Below are 22,358 nucleotides of genomic sequence, written 5' to 3'. Positions count from 1 at the left end.
TAATATAATCATTGATTTAATATATTTTATCTACAACACCAGACAGTATTGCCAAATATCATTTACCATCCTAGAAGAATCCAAATTCCTTTCTTTGTTTTGTTTGCGCCAATGAAATTTCTGATCATAAAGCGATTGACACAAATGAACATAGCAAGCTTTGTTTTTTTCAATTTACAAACAAAAATCATCAAAACCGAGAACGTATAAAAATCGTGAAAATATTTTTACTACAAAATTTAATTTGTATTCAATTATTGTATTTTAATCAAATTTTAAAATCTGATCATTGTATTGGTGCTTTTTAAGGAATTGTGTTTTATGGGGGTAAGTGAATATTGGTTTCGTAATTTTATATATATTTTTTTTATTTTTTCGATAATTTTTATAATTCATTCCTATTTTGTTTGTGTCAATCAAATTTCTGATCACGGTAAGCATTTTGTTTTTCCAAATTACAAAACAAGAATCATCAAACTTGAACGTATAAGAATCGTGAAAAATATTTTTACAAAATTCAATGAGTGTATTTATTTCAAATTTTAAACTTAAATATTATAATGGTGCATTTTAAGAAACAGTTGTTTTTGTAAGTGAATTTTGCTTTTGTAATTTTTATATATTTTTTGAAATTTTGGACATATGAAATTTGTGATCAAAAAACAATTGACGCAAATGAACACAGCAGGCTTTTGTTTTTTTTTTCAATTTACAAAACAAAAAATCATCAAAATCGAGAACGTATAGAAATCGTGAAAAATATTTTTACTACAAAATTTATTGAGTGTAATTATTGTATTCTATACAAATTTTAAATATTATATGGTGCTTTTTAAGGAACAGTGTTTTAAATGGGGGTAAGTGATTTTTGGTTTCGTAAATTTTGACATATTTTTTTAATTTTGGATATGTTATAAATCCATTCCTTGTTTTGTTTGTGTCAATGAAATTTCTGATCACAGTAAGCATTTTGTTTTTTCAATTCATAAAACAAAAAATCATCAAAATCAACAACATATAGAAATCGTGAAAAATATATTTACTGCAAAATTTAATGAGTGCAATTATTGTATTTTATTCAAACTTTTAAAACTTAAATATTATGATGGTGCCTTTTAAGGAATAGTGTTTTAAATGGGGGGTAAGTGAATTTAATTTAGATTTCGTAATTTTGACATATTTTATGAAATTTTGGATATATAAACCCATTCCTTGTTTTGTTTTGTGTCAATGAAATTTCTGATCACAGTAAGCATTTTGTTTTTCAAATTACAAAACAAAAAATCATCAAACTTGAGAACGTATAAAATCGTGAAAAATAATTTTACTACAAAATTTATTGGTTTTAATTATTGTATTTTATTCAAAATTTCGCAATTTTTGACAAATAGACATTTTAGATATGTCAATAAAATTTCGGATCATAAAATCATTGACACAAATGAACAACACAGCTGGCTTTTGTTTTTTTTTTCAATTTACAAAACAAAAAATCATCAAATCGAGAACGTATAGAAATCGTGAAAAAATATTTTTACTACAAAATTAATTGGTTGTAATTATTGTATTCTATTCAATTTTAAAATTTAAATATTATAATGTTGCTTTTTAAGGAACAGTATTTTAAATGGGGGGTAGTGAATTTGGATTTCGTAATTTTTGACATATTTTTTTGACAGATATGTCAATGAAATTTCTGAATATAAAACAAATGAAATTTGACACGTGAACACAGCAAGCTTTTTGTTTTTTTCAATTTATAAAACAAAAAATCATCATTTAATGTCAATGTATAATTATGAAAAATATTTTTCCTACAAAATTTATTGGGTGTAATTATGGTATTTTATTCAATTTAAATACTAGTGCTATTTAACGAATAGTTTTTTTTAAATTGAAGGTAAGTGACTTTTATTTCATAATTTTTGATATTTTTTTAAACTTCAAATTTTTTTAGATTCTGAAATCCAATTCAATTTTTTTTAGTTAAACAATATTGTTTTATATAGAACTAGTAGTGCGTGGCGTCGTGCTTTAAGAGAAATTGCTGGAACTGTTAAAATTTGATATTTTTTAAAATATTTAAATTTTGAATATTTTTAAAAATTTTAAATTTTTGAAAATTTTGAAAATGTTTAAATTTTTAAAAACTTTGAAAATTTTAAAGTTTTGAAAAACTTTGAAAATTTTAAAATTTTTGAAAAACTTTGAAAATTTGAAAATTTTTGAAAACTTTGAAAATTTGAAAATTTTTGAAAAACTTTGAAAATTTGAAAATTTTTGAAAACTTTGAAAATTTGAAAATTTTGAAAAACTTTGAAAATTTGAAAATTTTTGAAAAAACTTTGAAAATTTGAAAATTTTTGAAAAACTTTGAAAATTGAAAATTTTTGAAAAACTTTGAAAATTTAAAATTTTGATGATAAAATTGAAAATTTTAAAATTTTTGATAAACTTTTAAAATTTAAATTTTGAAAAACTTTGAAAATTTTAAAATTTTTGAAAAACTTTGAAAATTTTAAATTTTTGAAAAACTTTGAAAATTTTAAAATTTTTGAAATATTGAACCTTTTTAAAAATTCTGAAATTTTTGAAACTCATTTAATCAATTGATCCATAGTATCTAATCTAACAAAATCTAATTTGTAGGATATTTCAAAATGTTCAGAAACCACTGAAACCTAAAGATATGAAAAAAATTTCATTTTCGATTATATTGCGATTACTATAACTTATCCTACGGGATGTTAAAAAAATGTTCTTTGACAGAATAAATTATGATATTGATATAAAAATTTAACGTAATTTTTTTCAATCTTACCTTTGTGGAGAACACCTGGAGGCTCCGTAACTTCCACAAGCAAGGTCCATGGCCAGCATTCCACTTGAAGGTACCACGACTCCTTTGCAGGAATCATAAGTTCCATTCACATACGTTTCGGAGATTTGAATGGACATTTCTTTAAAGTATTCTAAAAAAAATTAGTAAAATTAAGTAATTAAGTACTAACCAGAATGACTATAAATATATGCAAAAATTTCAATTACATATATGTCTTAAAATATTATTTGTATTCACTGACCTTTTCCGTCATCAGGATTCACAGTTTTATTGCCGGTCATCCACTTGGCTTGATCTGGGGAACAGGAAAACTGGCAAATACTTTTCACCAGATTGTTCATGCAGGTTCTGCATCTGCTGAAAATTCCTGAAGCCAAAACGATGTTTGTTCCCATAGTTTTGATCAGTTGAGGACTGCAGCAAGTATAAGCTTCACCTGGTAAAAAAAATAGTGGTGTATAATAGCATTCTGATTTAATGCAAATTTTATTCATTTAAATTCTTCAATATTTATTGATATCAGTTGGAGAACGCGACATTCGGAAAAGGTATTTACATAAAATTAGAGTAATAGTAATAGAGTAAATTGCTACATGCTTCAGCTTCTAGGTAAATAAAGAAATATAAAATTTCATAATCACCAAACTAATATTAAAAATGAGAATTATTTTATAAATATTAAAATTTAAGCTATTCTTAAGCAATTTACTATTATGAACAATTAACTGACGGAAAAGCTGAAATCATTTTTAAAATCATTTAAACATGATTATTAATAGAATTTGAACACATTTCAGATACATTTTTTTAATAATTATTACTAACTAAAACTAATTTTTTGAAAATGTATTGAAACCTAATATTAACGAATTTTGTAATTTTTTCTAATTTTGATAAGGTAATCAAATATTTGTTAAATATCAAATAGGAATAACTTAATAATATATATATATATATATATATATATATATACGAGTATATTAATTTTGTATGATTCTGAATTGATGTTGACATATGTATTAACAAAGTCTAATAATCGGGCATAACATCAATAAAAAACATGAATTTCTTTCAAAAATTTATTTTAAATCCATACGTTTCGGCTATAATCCTAGCCTTCATTCAGTGGAAACTAAAAATAAAATTAAAAACTAAAACAATTGAATTGGAGTGAAAAGAAAAAATAAAATAGTAATTAGTACTTACAATTAGTAGATCTTTATATATATATATATATATATATATATATATATATATATATCAAGGCGGGTCGATTAGGCACATGATTTTTGGATACTAGGGACCAAAGTAAGATATTTTGCTAAAGAAACCATACCTCAAAAATGAATTCTCATGTCCCGTGCATTGACCCAAAGATAAGGGTTAAATTTTCTCAGGGGGGCCAGGGGGTAAACCATGTCCATGGGCGGATCGACCTTCCAAAGTTAGCGCGAGTCGGTCGGTCATTCATTTGGACGCAATTGTGGCACTTTAAATAGGTCAAAATTGAATCTTTTTTTTCTAAATTAACCCTTATTTTTGGGGCATCAAAATTAATTTGAAAAGTATGGCAGCAAAGTATCCTATTTTGATTCCTAGTATCCAAAAATCATATGTGTCTAAGCGACTTTTTTTAACTCATGAAAATCGACCCGCTCTAATATATATTAAATCAATTTTTTTTGTAATTTATTTGAAATCCTTTTCAGCATCCTATCAACATCAGTGGAATATACTGTCATAATTTGGTATCCTTGATTAATAAAATCACTATTGCTTCATATAATTAGAGTGTGCACAATGGTAAAATATACATGTTTTGTTATTACAAAACAAAAAACATCGAAACTGAGTTTGGGATAGAAAGATAGAGATTTCCATCATTTTTGATAAAATGATGGAGCTCATACAATTTTCTTCCTACTGTGTTACAAAAACAATCTTTTCTTCTATACAGATTGTTGAAAGAATACTTCAGAATTTGGGAACTCAAAGCAGCCAGCGAAACTTTCCTAAATGGCTTTCTCCACTGTAAATATTCTCCCATTTTACTTCGCGAGATGCCGAAGGTAGCATCGACGCTCCTTAGTTGGTCCACCTCCTTCACCAGAACCCATTTCTATGCACCTTACCACCTTACCATCTTTACGGCTGGTGAGGGTGGACGACTGACTATGGAAGTGTTTGATGCGTTTTATGTGCCCCTCTAGTGATTCCGAGGAATTTTTTCACCAATTATCTTCCCGTTCTTCGTTCTAAGGTTTCACTGAGGCCACATACAATTGAAGGTATATTTTTTCCACAATATTTTATATATATATATATATATATATATATATATATATATAAAAAAATGTTTTTTGACAGACTGGTCTGATGGTGAAACATATCTAGTCCCGAAACGACGCAACAAAAACTTTATTATTATTCGAATTAACAAATAACACGCCCCCCCCCACACACACACAACTTAATGATGGTCTTGAATATGGATGTTTTCGAATTTTCTGGCTTCCAGGGGCTCAAATGCTTTTAAAATGATAAAAAACAATTCTCTGAAAGTTTTAGCTCTTAATATTAACTTTAAGATAATCCGCACTCCAACCGAAGTTTCTAGGTTCTGCTTTCTAAGTGAATACTTAGTCCACAAAATATATCAAATTTTTTGTGTAATTTTTTTATTTATGATCAAAGTAAGCAAATACAGTATTTTTCTCGAAATTTTGATTCACTTGTCGCTAAGTTATAAAATTCTAAAAAGCAAATGAAATTTTATTTGCTTGGAGTGCGGACTATCTTAAAGTTAATATCAAGAGCTAAAACTTTCAGAGAATTGTTTTTAACTTCCCGTAGGGCAAGTTATAGTAATCGCAAAAAAAATGAAAATGAAAATTTTTTTAGATCTTTACGTTTCAAAATCTTCTGAACATTTTGGCATACCTTAGAAAAAGTAGATGTATGTGTGTGTGTGTGTGTGTGTGTGTGTGGTGTGTATGTGTGTGTGTGTGTGTGTGTGTGTGCGTGCGTGTATGTATGTATGTCGGATACAAATTTTTCGTTATTTATATTATATTTATATTTATTTGGCGATTTCGGGACACGAATCAACCGATTGAATAATGTAAAAAACATTCGATTCGTATTGATAAGGAGACGTGCTGATAAGTTTTCGGCGAAGGCAGGTCTAGCCGTTCCGAAGATACGGGGCAAAAAGTGCCGAAAACGGTAACTCAATTTTTAAGAGAACGGAGCGTCCGATTTGGATAATTCAAAAAACGTTTTATTTGTATTGACTAAATGAACTGTTCAAATTTTTGGAAAGGCTGGTCCAACGACTTAGGAGATATGGAGGAAAAAGTAAAAAAATGAGCCATTATGCGGTCAAAAATGAACATTAGACATATGCACATCAAAAATTATCAGATATTTTATAAAGATTTTAACAATAAGTATAAATTTTGTTAACATTCCTATGGGTTCCGTACCAATGTTTACGCGTTAGACAGCGACGCGGCGCTTACGCATTTTGATATTTCGTCTTTATGCAGTTAAAGCAGTACGATTGCTTTGAAAAAAAGTTCAGAATTTCCAAAATATTTCAAAATAAATAATTTAATATGGTTCAAAATTCTATTAATAGTTTCAAATCATTGATCAACTTTTATGGATTATTATTGATTATTTTTAATTACTCGAATTTTGAATTGCGGGGAGTACGGGAAGTTCCAGCAATTTGCCTTAAGGCACGATGCCCTAATTGCCTTAAGACAGAATTCCACTTACAGCTAGTTTTTTTATCATTTTGGAAGCATTTGAGCCCCTGAGAGCAGAAAAATTTGAATGTATCCATATAAAGGACCACCCTAATATATATAAATTATCTACATTTAACAATTGTTTATTTTGTTACGTCAAAGTATTATCGGCGCTTGAATTTTATCACTGATTGTATCTATCAATTAGATATATATTAAAAAAATTGATATATCGTGATAAAAACGGAATTTTCCAATCTTTGATCAATAATAAACGAAATATAAAATTTTCATATACAAAACTGTAAACGGTTTCTGAAGTTGTACTAACACGCTAACATGATAAAACATTTTTACGTCCTATTTGTATATATTTAATTCATATTAGAAAAGATTAAAAATATATTATTATTTATCTATATCTCCTCATATTTTTCTAGTTCTTCAGATACATGGGTGATATTTTGTTCTTGCCGTTTTCCTGTCGACCACACATCCACACTGTTTCGTTTTGTCTAGTGATTGTTTTCGTCAAGGCTCCAGATCTTGGTAAGTTATGCATATTTCCATGAACATATAGTAGTCTACATATATATAAAAATAAGTCGGGTTTTCCTTCCTGGCAAAATAACTCCAGAACGCACGAACCGATTTCGACAATTTTGCATTCGTTGGAAATGTCTCGGGCTCCGCAAGGTTTATAGCTAATTGTAAGAAAATTAGTGGTGCATGGCATCGTGCCTTAATGCAAATTCCTGGAACTTCACGCAATGTAATTGAAAATTCGAGCAATGACATTAGTAAGAATTATCAGAATTATCCTTGGTTAAGTCAACGAGCAATTCTTGTCGCAAAGAATAATAATGTACACGCACTGAATTTCACCGGCAGTTTTACGTTGCCTGTTCACGAGTTGGAAAACCATCCGCTTTGTTTGTGTTAACGTCAGACCAAAAAACAAAAATGTGGTTTACCAAAGACCACTTCCATGAAACGGATAATTTGCGGATTTACTTTTATTCACTTAGAGAAGTTCAACTAAAAAACACTTCATTTTTGTAATCGAAATAAATTCATTACTATTGTATGATAAAATCAAATTTTTTCTTTTCAAATATAAAACAAACAAAAAATTTCTTCATCTTTCTCACGAAACCATCTGGTGGTGGCGAAACGGAGTTTGTCGGGTTTGCTAGTTAATATATATTACAAATTAATATATTCATATTAACTGAATTTTTTCAGGATTTCCCAGCCTGCAGTTGCGATTCTGGCGTAACTGAAACGGGAGGACATATCCGTCTAGGCGGGGAAAAGATCTGGAGCATTTTCGATGTCAGTGTCGTGTAGATATGTGGATGTTTTTGGGTTGTTTGGTAACTGTAGCGGCAATTTTATCGCGTAAGTAGAATTATTAAAGATTTAGTTTTATATTTACAATCATACTAATAATTGAAAGTGACATAAAAATATATCTTGAACTCAAATTCCACACATGTAGGCGTCCATTAATCACGTGATCGATTTTTAAGGATTTTTGGACTCCCCCTCCCTGTTGGTGATACGTGGCAATATTCAAAATTTTTAATTAATTGGAAATAATTAAATTTTTGAAAATTTTTTTTTTTGAAATTTTGAAAAATTCTTCTTAAAAATTTTGAAACCCATTTAATTTAAAAAATAATAATTTTTGAAAATAAAGAAATTTATGGATTTTTTTTTAAATTTTGAACTTTTTTGAAAATTTTGAAATTTTTGAAACTCTTTTAATCGATTAATCCATAATATCTAATCCAACTAAATCTAATATATGGCAAAATATTTAGAAACTTCTGAAACGTGAAGATATGCAAAATTTTTGACTCTAGTAGTAATAAAACTAGTAGTGTATAGCACAGCGGTTTCCAACCTTAGAGACGCGCCCCCTTAGGGGTGCGCCAGGCTGTGCTAGGGGGGGCGCGCAGTTCCCAGAATACTATCGAAAATAATCCAACATTTTGGAAACGATATTAAAAAATAAACAAAAAATAATTAGTTTCTATGCATATTTTTACAAAATATTGCATATTAATTTGTAGTCTGATATCTGAGGTATTTATAAAATTAAACTGTTCAAAAAATTAAGGGGAGGGCGCAACAATTTTTCTTATTAGAGCAGGGCGGCGCTGTGCAAAAAAGGTTGGAAACCACTGGTATAGCATTTCAATTTGATACAAATTATCTTCAATATTTATAAGGTGGAACGCGAGATTCAAAAAAGCTTTATTATTAGTTATTAACTAAAAATTATCATTATTGTTGAATAATTATATTTTTTTGTTTAGGAAAAAAGATAGAGATTTCAATCCCAAACTCAGAACCGTAAGTATAAAGTTTCAAGAACTTACTAAATATTATACATGTTTATTTGTGTGGTTTATTGTAATGCCAAAACATATATATTTTACCCTTGTGCACATTCTAAATCTTTATTAATTAAGGATACCAAATTTTGACAGTATTTACCACTGAACGAGGGCAAGGATGTTAGCCGAAACGCATGGATTACAAATAAATGTATAAAAAAATAATGTAAATATTTTTCTGTTGTCTATGTTCTATTAGTATTCCACCACTAGGATTCAGATTAGGACTCTATCCTAGACGAAAAGTATCGGAGATACTCGAAGAAACACGAAGAAAGCTTAAGAAAGACTCTTGTTGGACCGGCACTCTCTCTTGGCAACCAGGGGTGATATTAGAAGCTTAATTTATAAAATATATATATTGATATATTCTGTTTTTACAAAGTGTAAATTGTTTTACAAATTATATTTAATATATCATCTATTAGAAGTCCAAAGACTTGATGTGTTTTAATTACTAGATAAGAATTCTGTTGCAGGGCAAAAATTTGTAACAAATTTATCTTGTAATCTCTTTTAAAATTATAACACAAATTCAAATTGTCTCTATTTATTATACAATGGTTAAATAACTAAAAAATAAAAATTAAAAATACTAATTTTGAATAGCATCATGCCTTCAGACAAATTGCTGAAACTCCCTGTACCGAAAATAATTTCTTACTGAAAAGCTTGAAAAAATAAAATTAAAAAAAATAAAATAAAATTTTAAATATTTTTTTTTTACTAAATTGTTGAAAACTTTGAAAAACAAATAGTATGGATTTGAGAACAGAGAATTGAGAAAATTTTACTGTTTTTTTATAATATTTTTTTATTAAAATGCTCGAAAGAATAATTTTTGAAAACTTTGAAAAACAAATAGAATAGATTTGAGAACTGAATATTTTGTGACTGTTTTTTTATAATTTTTTATTAAAAAGCATAAAAAATTAACTTTTGAAAAACAAATAGAATAGTTTTGAGAATTGATATTTTTGAGAAAATTTGACTGTTTTTTATAATATTTTTTTATTATAATGCTTGAAACAATGATTTTTAAAAACTTTAAGAAACAAATAGAATATATTTGAGAATTGAAAGTTTTGATTAGTTTTTGGCAAAGGCAGGTCTAGCCGTTCCGAAGATATGGGGCAAAAACTGCCAAAAACGGTAACTCAGTTTTTAAGAGAACGGAGCGTCCGATTTGAATAATTTACTTGTACTAACAAGATGAAGAATTGATCAAATTTTCATGAAGGCAGGTCTAGCGGTTTCGGAGATCTAGTAAAAAAAGTAAAAAAATGCCATTTGGCGGTCAAAAATGATCATTAGACATGGTACGGAACCCATAGGAATGAAAACAAAATTTATACTTATTGTTAAAATCTCTATAAAATATCTGATAATTTGATGTGCATATGTCTAATGATAGTTTTTGACACATATATCCATTTTTTCTAATGTATGCCAAAATGTTCAGAAGGTTTTGATACATGAAGATATGCAAAAATTTTCATTTTCGATTTTTTTGCTATTACTATAACTTACCCTACGGGAAGTTAAAAAATGCACTTTTAAACATCAGGCAAATTTTGCCGTTTATACCAATTAAAAATAATTATGATCAAATTTAGACAAGTGTGGTAAATACTAAAAATATTAAATGATTTAACGATTTGATAACCTTGATTTATTAATCTAAAAGATAAAAAACGATTGTCCAATGTTCAATGAGATTTTAAGTATCAATCATTTACCTTTATCGTTGATAAATTCCGGACAGTACGTCTGAAGTATTTTGAAGGCTTCGGCATCTTCCAGAAGTTTGGGCCCATGTGGAGGATTTGATGGGCAATTTTTGCCCCTGCCACCAACGTTCGTACATTCTTCGTACCATACGCAATTTTCGGTGGATTTTGCAGCTAATGCAACTGTCGCCAGGAAGAGAAAAACTGAAATAAAAATTAATAGTTGTAAGTAACATTTTGCCTTAAGGCAAGTTGCATGAAGGGGAAGACATGTGTAAATAATCGACTTAAGAAAAAGAATTAGTATTAGGAAAATGAAGATGTAGCTTTCTAACGATTTTTTATATATGTTTTAAGTGAAATCTTTGAAACATACTTATATGTAATTGTATAAATTAAATTATTTTGTTTAGCACATTTCATTTCGTCTGAAGCCGTTTGGGAATATGAACGACTTTGTGGTTTTACTATTATTTATTGCTATCTAATATAGATACAATTATATTCATATATAATTCCTGGCTGTCGATGGTGAAAGAGACCTTTACTATCCGTTTGGGCTTTTATACCCAACGAAACGGTTGTTTTGATGCATGCCCATCAACAATAAAATCAGGGTCGTACTTAATGCAGGGCTGCAGTTGGGTGTCACCGCACATCCTTATCATGCTCCAAAAATCTATTTTATTTAAGTGTGGGCGTAAACTGCAATCAGCAGCTTCCAACAAAAAACCACAGAACGTACAGATGCTTCGACATAGATTTTGATTACAATCACCCAAACATGCAACAAAATTCTAAACTTTGATAAATTTTTAAATTAAACGCTTATTGTAGGCCTGTAATATTTTAGTATATAATTTCATTCTAAAAAATCTATCGTTACACAAAGTTTCAATATTTAATTACAAAGAAACGACACATCCAATCTCTACCAAACTCTAATCAAAGCGATTCTTAACCAATACATTTCGAACAGTTTTTGGATTTTTAAAATTAAATCAGGATGGTGTACTTAAACAAGAAAGACAAATTTTACACATTTCTGCTAATTGCAAAGAAACGGCTTTGTCGAGTCTAAATCTAAATTAAACTGCAGTTTTTTCACTTATAACGCAACCGTATGTTTGCCAGATTTCCTTGTATGGCATCTAGGCGTTTGAAAATAGAAGCATATAAACTTTTCGTTGCATTTGTGTCATTTATAGACAACAACAATAGCAAATATTATTTAACTACGTGCAAGTGGCATTTTGTCTTAATGTAAGTTGCAAAAACTTAACAATATGGGTAAATAATTGATATGACAGCAATTGTTATTTTACTGTAGTTGAACATTAACAGTTGGTTGCCAGAAATGTGATTTTGCCTAAATAATTTAGCTCAGTCATAACGATGATTTGGTTTCAAAAGTGTGCGTTGGGTACGGTTGTGAAATTTGTTGGCTGTGGCATGTTAATGTTTTTGAAAGTCTGAACACGTGAAAAAAATCTAACTAACTAACAATAAGCAAAATAAATAATAAAAAAAGAACGATTCTCTGGTTTGTGGCTGCCCATATTCTGAAAGTAGGGGTGGTGTAAAATAGATAAAGTGCCAAGCAACATGCGGTTTCTGGTTCCATGTAAAATGTGCAAGTGATAGTCACTTTTGTCACCATTGAATGATGATTTTGATTAAATCTCAGTATATTGATACATAGTCACTGTAAATTTTTGCCTGATTAGCCAAGGTAATTTACTAGTTAACATTTTTGACTGACTTTGAAGAAAAAAAATATAATAACACTAAGCTAATTAATTATAAGAAGGAAAATGATTGCAACCGTCCTTAGAGTATGGACTATTGTGACAATCGTCCTCATCTTGTATGAATTGATTTTATAACTAATCCATCGTATTTGAGGACAGCATTTCAGTGCTCAAATTACCATTTAATAATTTCATTTTATGACTATTCCATCATATTTAAGAGCAGCATTTCAGTGTTCCCACTGCTCTAATTACGATTTAATTTACTTTTCTCCCAGCTAACTAGGAAATTTACAAAATTATTGCTGATAAAAAAAGTGACAAAACGCACAACCGTACTCCTATAATGAAAAGTTTCTGCAATTTTTAATAAATTATTGTTAATATATAACAAGACGAATTATTTATGACATACTTGATAGCGGACACATTATACTTGCAACTTTAGCTATGAATAAAAATCCAGTATGTCTGTGATCAAGTAAAAAATAACCAACTGAAGCAAACATGTACTGTAAAACTGATACTGTATTTTTTTATATATGCAATTTGTTGAATCGTTCAAACTTGGTAATAAATATTTATATAATTTATCACAACGTAATTCACAAACATAATTGAAAGACATATCCAAACATCACAAATTAAAATCCTAATCGTCCAAAAGTCCGATCCTCAGCAGAGGTTTCGCAAAAACCGTCATCATACATAATTTGGCGGTATCCAAATTCTCACTCACCTATTAACTTCATTTTTGAATTCTTTCTTCAAATTAAATAATCAATTAACAATAACTTATCCAACACACTAATTTTTTCTATCAAACACAAAACTTATAAAAAAATATCACAAACTAATCACCCAAAAATTTCATTTCGCCGTTCGCCTCGACGGCTTCTATTGCAATGGCTAAAAAACCCATTCATCAATTGAACAACTTAGGACAATCTTATCACCAAAACAGGTGTCCAAATCACTATCATTGAAGATGACAATGACTCTAAGCATCTTTATCAATCGAAAGCAACACCTGTGTGTTGTAAAATTAAAAATACTCAATCAATATCGAAACAAAATACTTGATATTTTCATAATCCTTTGTGTTTGTGACATGATATGCGCGCGTGTGTTGAAGATTTATGTGACGAATTATGTTATCTGGTTTTGTAATAGATGAATGGATTTATTTTTGCAACTATGCATAAAGATTTTGTAGTAATTCCTTAAAATTTAAATTGAACTAAGTTAGATTTTCTGCAGTTATTTTATTAACTTCCCGTAGGGTAAGTTATAGTAATCGCAAAAAATCGAAAATGGAAATTTTTATATATCTACGTTTCAGAGTTTCTGAACATTCTGGCATACCTTAGAAAAATGGATGTATATATGTGTGTGTGTGTATGTGTGCGGATACAAATTTTCGTCGACGAATTCGAGGAACACGGATCAACCAATTTGAATAATTCAGAAAACAATTGATTTGTATTAATGGGGAGACCTGCTGATTAGTTGGCAAAAGCAGGTTCAGCCATTTCGTTCACATTATCGACTGAAATAAAAATAAAAGTAAATGGTTGTCTGCTCGAAGGCAAGTCGATGACGTGGGATGTTTGTGTGTGTGTGCGGATACAAATTTTCGTCGACGATTTCGAGAATACGGATCAATCGATTTGAATGGTTCAAAAAGCATTCGATTCCTATTGATAAAGAGACATGCTGATTAGTTTTTGGTAAAGGCAGGTCCAGCCGTTTCGAAGATACCAGGCAAAAAGTGCCAAAAATGGTATTTCAGTTTTTGGGAGAACGTAGCGTCCGATTTGAATAATTCAAAAAATGAAAAACTGGTTAAATTTTTAGGAAGGCAGGTCTAGCGTTTCCGGAAATCCAATACAAAATGTAAAAATAATGCCATTTGGCGGTCAAAAATGAACATTAAACATACGTGCATTGCATTATCCAATATTTTATAAAGGTTATAATAATAAATACAAATTGTGTGTACATTTATATGGGTTCCGTACCAATGTTTACACGTTAGACGACTACGCGGCGCTCACGCGCTTTGTATGACTCTAAAACAGCTATGCAGCGCAATTGTTTTCAAATAAAGTTCAAAATATTCAAAAAAAAATCGAAATCCTGCTCTACACAACCTGACATCGAGCAGCAGCGATGTCCATTTTCACTTGAAAATCTAGATCAAAAATATGTTTCCAATTGATAATAAGCCTATTTGAGGCACTGCGGTATGAAAGGACAAGGGAAAATCTCACACCATTCTTCCCTGAATCAAGTTGGTTTTTAACTCAGCTTACTGACCTGATGCCTTAAGGCAATACTATCCATTATTATTTTATTTATTAAGTATGTAAAAATATACATAACAGATTATTATTTATTAATTAATTTTTAACTTCCCGTAGAATAAGTTATTGTAATCGTGCAAAAATCGAAATTGAAAATGTTTGCATTTCTACACGTTGTGAAGGTTTCTGAACATTTTGGCATACCTAAATAGATGTGTGTTTGTGTTATGTATGTATAAATACAATTTTTCGTCCACGTTTCCGGCGCACGGATCAACCGATTTGAATGTTTCAAAAAATATTCGATTCCTATTGATAGGAAGATGTGGTGATTAGTTTTTGGCAAAGGCAAGTCCAGCCGTTTTAGAGATACAAAACAAAGAAAACAAAATTTTGAGAGTACGGAGTATTTGATTTGAATGATTAAAAAAACGCGGATGGGCAGAAAAAAATTGTTTCATTTTTTTTTTAATTTCAAGAAAATATTTTTTTAACTAAATTTTATTCTTCGAATATTTAATTATGGTACGGGAAGTTCCAGCAATTCGACTCTACATATCATGCCGCACACCACTAGTTTGATATTATTTCGACATTTTTTATATATTTTCGAAAATAGTATTTTGTAAACAGTTGTTCGCCCCCCCGAGAAGCGCGTCCCACAGATTGGAAACCGCGGACTTAACATAATTTGTAATCAATTTAACATATACTATTTTAAAATTACAAAATGCCTGCACCCTGCAGTACTAGAAATTCCATGTCCATATGTTTTGCAATTGTGTATTTATAGTATATGATCGATAATAGTAAAATTCTCCTAATCATATATGATTGTTATCTCTAAATTCCGTTGAACCAGCAAGGCAAATTCCAAAATACGATTTAATATTTTCCGACAGATTCCACTTCAGCAACAACAGCATATGTTTCAAATTGTCTACTTCAAATTTTTGTATCGATCTATTGATTAGTTAATGAAGACAATCTAAAGATTACAATAATCTATAATCATTCATTAAGTAGGTATTGTCAATTTAAAGAATCTCTTTTCTAACGAAATTATTATCAATCGCGCTCTTTCGTGATACGCATTTCACGTATCTCAAAAATGTTAAGAAATTCTGGTTTAAATTAATTGAAAAGTTTCCATAATTATTGGTCAATAGATTTTTAGTAGTACCATATGGAATGATGATGTTCCTTATGAAATAGGTGCAGATAGTAAAAGAAACTAGTGGTGTATGGCGTCGTCTTAAGGCAAATTGCGGGAACTCCCATACCGAACACTAAATTTAAAAAAAAAACTTTGAAAAAATTTGATTTTTGACAAATTTTAAAATTTTTGAAAAAAAAAGATTTTTTGTATTTATTTTTTTTTTTTTAATTTTGAACATTTTTTTAAGCGATCGCGCTATTGCAAAATAATATTTGTGGATTTGGGTTGGTAAAAATAAAGGCGGTAATTATAAAATATAAAAAAATTGTAAATAATCGAATTTATCAATAAAAATTGAGATTTTTACCATCCTTGACTGTCCCATTTGAGGGGACAAAGTAAGTCCATCATATCATTCGGCTGTCTCCTCTCAGGGGACAAAGTAAATCTAGTATTTCACTCGGGCGCATATCATGCCACCAAGGATTATAAAAATACCAAGTATTTTTTCGTATTATTGATTTAGTGTTTTAATTTTACAACACACAGGTGGTGTTTTCGACCGATAAAGATGCTTAGAATCAATTGTCATCTTAAGTGATTTGGACACCTGTTTTAGTGATAAGATTGTCTTAAGTTGTTGAATGAATAAAAGAGGGACATGGCAGTTTGTATACACAATGTCTCGGTTCATATCAAAACATCATTTAAGGATGGATCAAGGATGAGCAACATGCGACTCTTTAAATATTTTTCTGCGGCCCACAATTATAAAATATAATTTTATTTATATTATCAAGTTTTTTCCATCAATAAATCAATTATAATGTATTTTTTTTTTTTGTTGCATTAATTCATGAAATATTTACTTTGCTTCAATTTAGTATGTTTATTAGGGGGCGTCCATTATTCACGAGATCGATTTTTTACTTCGACATGGGGCAAAAAATAATTATTAATTATTGTAAATGCATGTTCTTTAATGTCCACAATATAAATTCCTATAAAACAAAATTGCATACAATGCACAGTAATAATATCAAGTTCACACAGCAGGTATGTTTTCGTAAGAATGTGGCGCCAAGTTGCTGGTAGATAACTTCCGAGTTGGTGTGCCGAGCGGGAAAGGGTTAGTATAATATCAAATAATAGTTTGGGGTATAAAAGGAGTAAACGAATTGTTATTTTCTTTAACGTTTGCTATAGCGGGAAACAAATACTGAATTCTAAAGATGTTTTCTTGAATAATTCTTGACAATTAGTCCCAAAATGCCTCACAAGTTTTTAGTATAAAATAGTTAGTATATATTCCTCAACATACCTTCTACTACGTATATTATGTTCGGTGGTTTTTGCTGCAGAAGTGACACTGCTGTAAGAGCCAGCAATTCGCCCATGTACCTATTATACAGAATATTTCAAGATTTCCACAAAAAAGATCCACAATTAAAAGAGGTCTGTGCTGGGTGTGCGTATTAAGTTTCTTAGTGTATTTTTTTATCGCTGAACACAAATCTAAAGTCCAAAATGGGGGTCAAAAACTGCAAAAAATAAAGAATAAAAAAAAAAAAAAATAAAATAAAAAATCTAGTCATTTTTCTGCATGATGATACAAATCTTACAATATCTGTCTTTTCATGGTCTTTATCTCTTTAAATGACCTGTGCAAGGAATTTCTGCAACGCTTTTTTCATCTCTGTTGAGTTATCAACTTGCAGGAACTTTCAAAAGGAAATTGCACACATATTTTCAGAAAACTGCAAATTTGTTTACAAATTACCTAGAGACAATAGGAAATGCACCATCATGAATAGGTTTGTCAGATTACTGCTGCAAAAAGATGTTCAACAGAGATGAAAATAAGCATTACAGAAATCCTTGCACTGTTCAAAGAGATAAATACAGAAATTATAAGATTTTAATTATCATGCACAAAAACTAATAATAATAGTATTTTTTTTTTTATTTGTTATCAAGGGTTCCTGAAGAAGGAGACATCCCATTATCACCAAAATGTTATTTAAAGAAAAAAATGGCTGAAATTATAAGATTTTAGTTATCATGCAGAAAAATTAATTATAATATCTTTTTTATTTGTTATCAATAGTTCCCGAAGAAAAAGACATCCCATATCACCAAAATGTTATTTAAAGAGAAAAATGATAGAAATTATAAGATTTGAATTATCATGCACAAGAATTAATTATAATAATAGTTTTTTCATTTCTTATCAATAGTTCCTGAAGAAGGAGACATTCCATGTCCGAGAAAGATGGAATAAAATAAAAAAAATTAAATGAATGATTACTTAAATGTATCCGCGCTCTACCGCTGCAACATTTTCAAAACAATTTCTAGATATTGGCGACGAAATGGTTATCACCGATAAAACTAGATGCATTGAATTATTGATCAATTCTCATATAATCACTGATTTACAGAATTATCCTATACCGATGAACACAAGAAGTATGTACATAGTTATGAATATCTTGCAGAAGCAGCAATTCAAAAAAAAAATGAATGAGGGAATTTAGTGTCAAAATCAAAATCTAAAGATAAAACTGTTTTTGAGAATAAACTGAAAATGTTCCGGAGTTTTTGAAAAAACACTCAATTCACTAAACACATACTTCTGCATCAGTTAATTTTTCTACTAAAAATTTTCTAGAAATATTTCTTATGGCTAAACGTTTGCTGAGCCAGCTAGTATATATATATATATATATATATATATATATATATATATATATATAATAAGAAAATATATTTGGAAATGTAAGGTTCTTTTAAATATATAATATTCTGAATATTCATCTAGTAAACCATATAGCAAAGTCATTGCTGTATATAGCTTACGAGTATCTCTGGTTCATACATTTGAAAATATTACCAAACATTTTGTTTCCGTACTCTCAGAAATTTCAGAAAAGGCGTTTACATTGCAGATAAGATAATAATTAACCAGAAATAAATAATCCGAAAATTTATTATTTGTGTGCTCAAATAAAATGCTCAAAAACTTTAAAATACTAAATACTTTAAAAAAAAAATGCTGCGCGCAAGCAAGTATTATTAAGCAGTTATAATTTTATAATTTTATGATTTTATAACTTTATGAAATGAGTGGCCTGATTGCCCGGTGTATTTTAAAAACATTTTCTCTTATATTTTATCTCTTATTAAATAATTGTTTGTTAAATTAGGTAACTGACAATCAAAACAACATGTAAAATAGATGGACATCTTTATTACAACAAATTTTATATTTCATAACTATAACAATTAAAAATAAATTCTACAGACAATACGAAGAAAAATAACGACATACATCAAAAAGAACATTTTAAAACAATAACAACGAAGATAAATGCTTGTAGAAGTGTCTACTTTAAATTTTTGGCAGTTTTTATAGAATTGATCTCGAGTTGTGCACACAAATTATTCCTATTGATTTAAATAAAAACATTGAATAAATAATATAATAACTGAGGTAACAAAAAAATCATAACCCTATAATGTGAATGCTTAAGTTTGTGTCTTGTCAGTACCATTTTTGCCATTAAACTATTCACGATACTACGAACTGAACGGTGGAATTATATGAAGACTCGGTTCTTAAAAAGTCTTATTTATCTTTTGGCCACGTTTGTTTAGTGCCTGTAACCAGGTTTCCTAAATTCAGGAGAAGGCGCTGGCGGCAGTGCGCCTACATCGTAACTCGGGGGCCGATAGAAACGCCACAGTAAAGATGAGCCACGTTTGAGCTCCCCACGTTGTTTCAAGTGAGCCCAACATTCTTGCCAATTGTTGAAAGTAGGCATGTGAGGGGGTTTACTTGCAGCCAATCTAAAAATAAGTTTAGATGGATAAAGGACTTTCATTTCTGGCTTTAATTTAATTTTTACTAGGGAAGAACAGGAGTTAAAGGTCTGCTGGAAAAAAGGTCCACCACCACAAGTAAAATATAGTTTTTAAAAATACTATTTTAAAGTGAAAGAATATCTTACATGTGGTTGGAGTAAAAGAGACTACCTAAACCTTTACACTAGTAGCAAGGTGTAAAAATTTAGGTGGTCCTTTATTCTTATTTATTGAGAAAATGCTAAATAAATATGTAAAATAAGTTACAAAAGCAATTAGAACAAAATGGATTAAATTGATAGTTCTTACAACTTCAATGATAAAATCTTTTGACAAAGTTCCATACAAAAGTTATATGCAGTGTTATCTTTGTAAAAAATGTGCCCATAAATATGTATTTCAAACAAGAGTTGTATTTATTTCATTTGTAATAACTGTATTTCAAGAAATATTGAGTCCGATTATGATAAATTAAAAAGAAATCTCTACTAAGCAATACTCATGATAGTATTAAAAATTTATAAATATGTTTGCAAATTGCATTTAAAAATACATATTCAGATTATGCTTTTTAATTTTTTGTTCAACCTAATAATTAAACTGCATCACATTCATTAATTAATAAAGCTTTAAATCAATAAAACCTCAGTAAAGCAAATAAAATAGATTAGTGGATCTTTTTACCCCCTGGTTGACCTTCTTACAATGCTGGTGAGGTAAAATGGACCATACAATACATTTTAGAAAACAGCAAAAACAACATATGTCTACAATGATGAATTTGCTGGTAATTTTACTAAACATAGTCAGATTGTTACTTGTTTGATATGTGTTATTTGTTTTGATGTAGTTGGTTTGGTTTGCACAGTATAATTGCTATAAGTCCAACTGGACTGCCCTAGCCTAACAAAGATATAAATAAGTATGTTGAAAGACAACTGTACTTACCTTGATCCATGAAGAGTCATACAATTTGACACAACTTGGAATGGGTACATAATTGTGCTTGTTACAAACTGAAATATATAAATATAAGCATTAAATAAATAAACTTTAAACTACTTTAAAATTATTAGCTAATTTAGAGCATTAAAATATATCTTACTGTAGCAATAGCTCCAACATAGCTGCGAGTTTCCTTATCCTGTACTAAATGTTTGTTAATGATAAATGTAACAGCACTCGCAAACAGAAGACAAGCAATATCACCTAACAATCTTGGGAACAAACCATTGAAAAATCCTCCAATACCTTCTTCTGGTAAATAGTTGCAATTGATCCCAAATTGAACTGAAGTAGTAATAAAAATAGAAATAAATAAATATTTATTCAAATGTGGATATGAATTTAGAATTTGAAATTATAGGTGACCCCCTTATAACATGGACGTGACGTATTTCTATAGCATGGATCCACTCTAACAAGGTTAGGAAATGAGCAAAATTCTAATAAAATATAAAGCAAACTTTATCTAATGTAAAGTTGGTGAAGTCACAAAACAACTGCTCATAAACTTAATGCAAAAGATATCTCATTTGCCATTTTTCATTTGAGCCTGGACATTCTATTGGAAAAAAGCCTAGGTTTACCCAAACAGTTATTGATATTTCTCAAATATAGGTTCTTTAGATGAAGTAATTTAAAATTTAAAAGAGAACTCACATCTAGAATCATGTAGAAATGTGTAAAGATCTTTTCTTTAAAAAAGCCAAGGCTTTCCCAAACATTAGTCATATTCCTCAAAAAAAGATTCTTTAAATGAAATGAGCCCAAAATTTAAAAAAGAAAACATTAGTGCTTAGTATCATATAAAGAACTTATAAAAATCTTTTCATCAAAAGCGAGCATTAAAAAATAACAATTCATATTGCAAAAATAAGGGAATCGAAATTATGCTAGTATAGAAAAATTCTCAGACGATGAGGAAATCTTGCCAGATCAGGTTAATTCACTTAGTACATATCAACTACAAAAATTAATGAATATACTTTTATCTTTATTATAAATATATACTAGCAATTTTTAAATCTATGCCCTCTTTCTACACTACTCCTTTGTCTAACAAGGATTACTCCAGTGTTATACGGGGGTTACCTGTATATCATTTACTTACCAATATTTGGTTTCATGACCAATAAATTGAGCCATCATTCTAACAGTGATTACTTGGAAGGGGTGACTAATTATTGTACCGCTTATGTGAAGAATCATGTCTCTGACAATGCCTTTTCAAATCTCTTCCTCCTAAAAATACAATAATTAGTAAATATAATTAGCAATAATGTAAATACTAGATGATTTTGCCAATTTTAAAATGGACTTGAAGTACTAAATGTAACATTAGACTTCTGATTTCTGAAATCAAGTTTCGATAAACAAACAAATAGAAAACAAATAAATAGAATGTTTAAATTTGCATTAAATTGACCCAAATAGTAAATACTTAGTGCTTTGCTTAATTGTATTTGAAACTAAAATTGATTTTGATAAGCGTATAGGCGCAAACTTTATTTATTCTTTGGACTTTGATAATAATTTACATTATA

General features: G+C 29.1%; 2 protein-coding genes across 2 annotated transcripts; both read right to left on the bottom strand.

Moving 5' to 3' along the window:
* Positions 1–2,817: 2,817 nt before the first annotated feature.
* LOC113378693 (NPC intracellular cholesterol transporter 1 homolog 1b-like) lies at positions 2,818–13,382 on the bottom strand. Its single transcript, XM_026619252.1, has 4 exons — positions 13,223–13,382; positions 10,742–10,936; positions 3,084–3,278; positions 2,818–2,972 (listed from the first exon to the last, which is right to left on the bottom strand). The coding sequence occupies exons 1-4, from the start codon at positions 13,233–13,235 to the stop codon at positions 2,818–2,820; spliced, it is 558 nt and encodes a 185-aa protein (XP_026475037.1). The 5' UTR covers positions 13,236–13,382.
* A 6,182-nt stretch (positions 13,383–19,564) lies between these two features.
* Positions 19,565–21,941, bottom strand: LOC113378692 (mitochondrial carrier homolog 2-like). Its single transcript, XM_026619251.1, has 4 exons — positions 21,926–21,941; positions 20,918–21,102; positions 20,761–20,828; positions 19,565–19,797 (listed from the first exon to the last, which is right to left on the bottom strand). The coding sequence occupies exons 1-4, from the start codon at positions 21,939–21,941 to the stop codon at positions 19,602–19,604; spliced, it is 465 nt and encodes a 154-aa protein (XP_026475036.1). The 3' UTR covers positions 19,565–19,601.
* Positions 21,942–22,358: the final 417 nt, after the last annotated feature.

This window comes from Ctenocephalides felis, unplaced genomic scaffold (assembly GCF_003426905.1).
Source record: "Ctenocephalides felis isolate EL2017-DRISC unplaced genomic scaffold, ASM342690v1 CF-g0.4_SCAFFOLD_01886, whole genome shotgun sequence".
Taxonomy (NCBI): domain Eukaryota; kingdom Metazoa; phylum Arthropoda; class Insecta; order Siphonaptera; family Pulicidae; genus Ctenocephalides; species Ctenocephalides felis.
This window is presented reverse-complemented; position numbering and strand designations above follow the sequence as displayed.

Bases quoted from the DNA above. Each gene is read 5' to 3' on its own strand.
- LOC113378692 (XM_026619251.1), bottom strand. The intron at 20,829-20,917 runs GTAAGATATATT...TATATATTTCAG, and splicing joins ATGTTGGAGCTATTGCTACA to TTTGTAACAAGCACAATTAT. The intron at 19,798-20,760 runs GTAAGTACAGTT...ACTTATTTTTAG, and splicing joins ATGACTCTTCATGGATCAAG to ATTGGCTGCAAGTAAACCCC.
- LOC113378693 (XM_026619252.1), bottom strand. The intron at 3,279-10,741 runs GTAAATGATTGA...TTTTTTTACCAG, and splicing joins GGAATTTATCAACGATAAAG to GTGAAGCTTATACTTGCTGC. The intron at 2,973-3,083 runs GTCAGTGAATAC...AATTTTTTTTAG, and splicing joins GAATCCTGATGACGGAAAAG to AATACTTTAAAGAAATGTCC.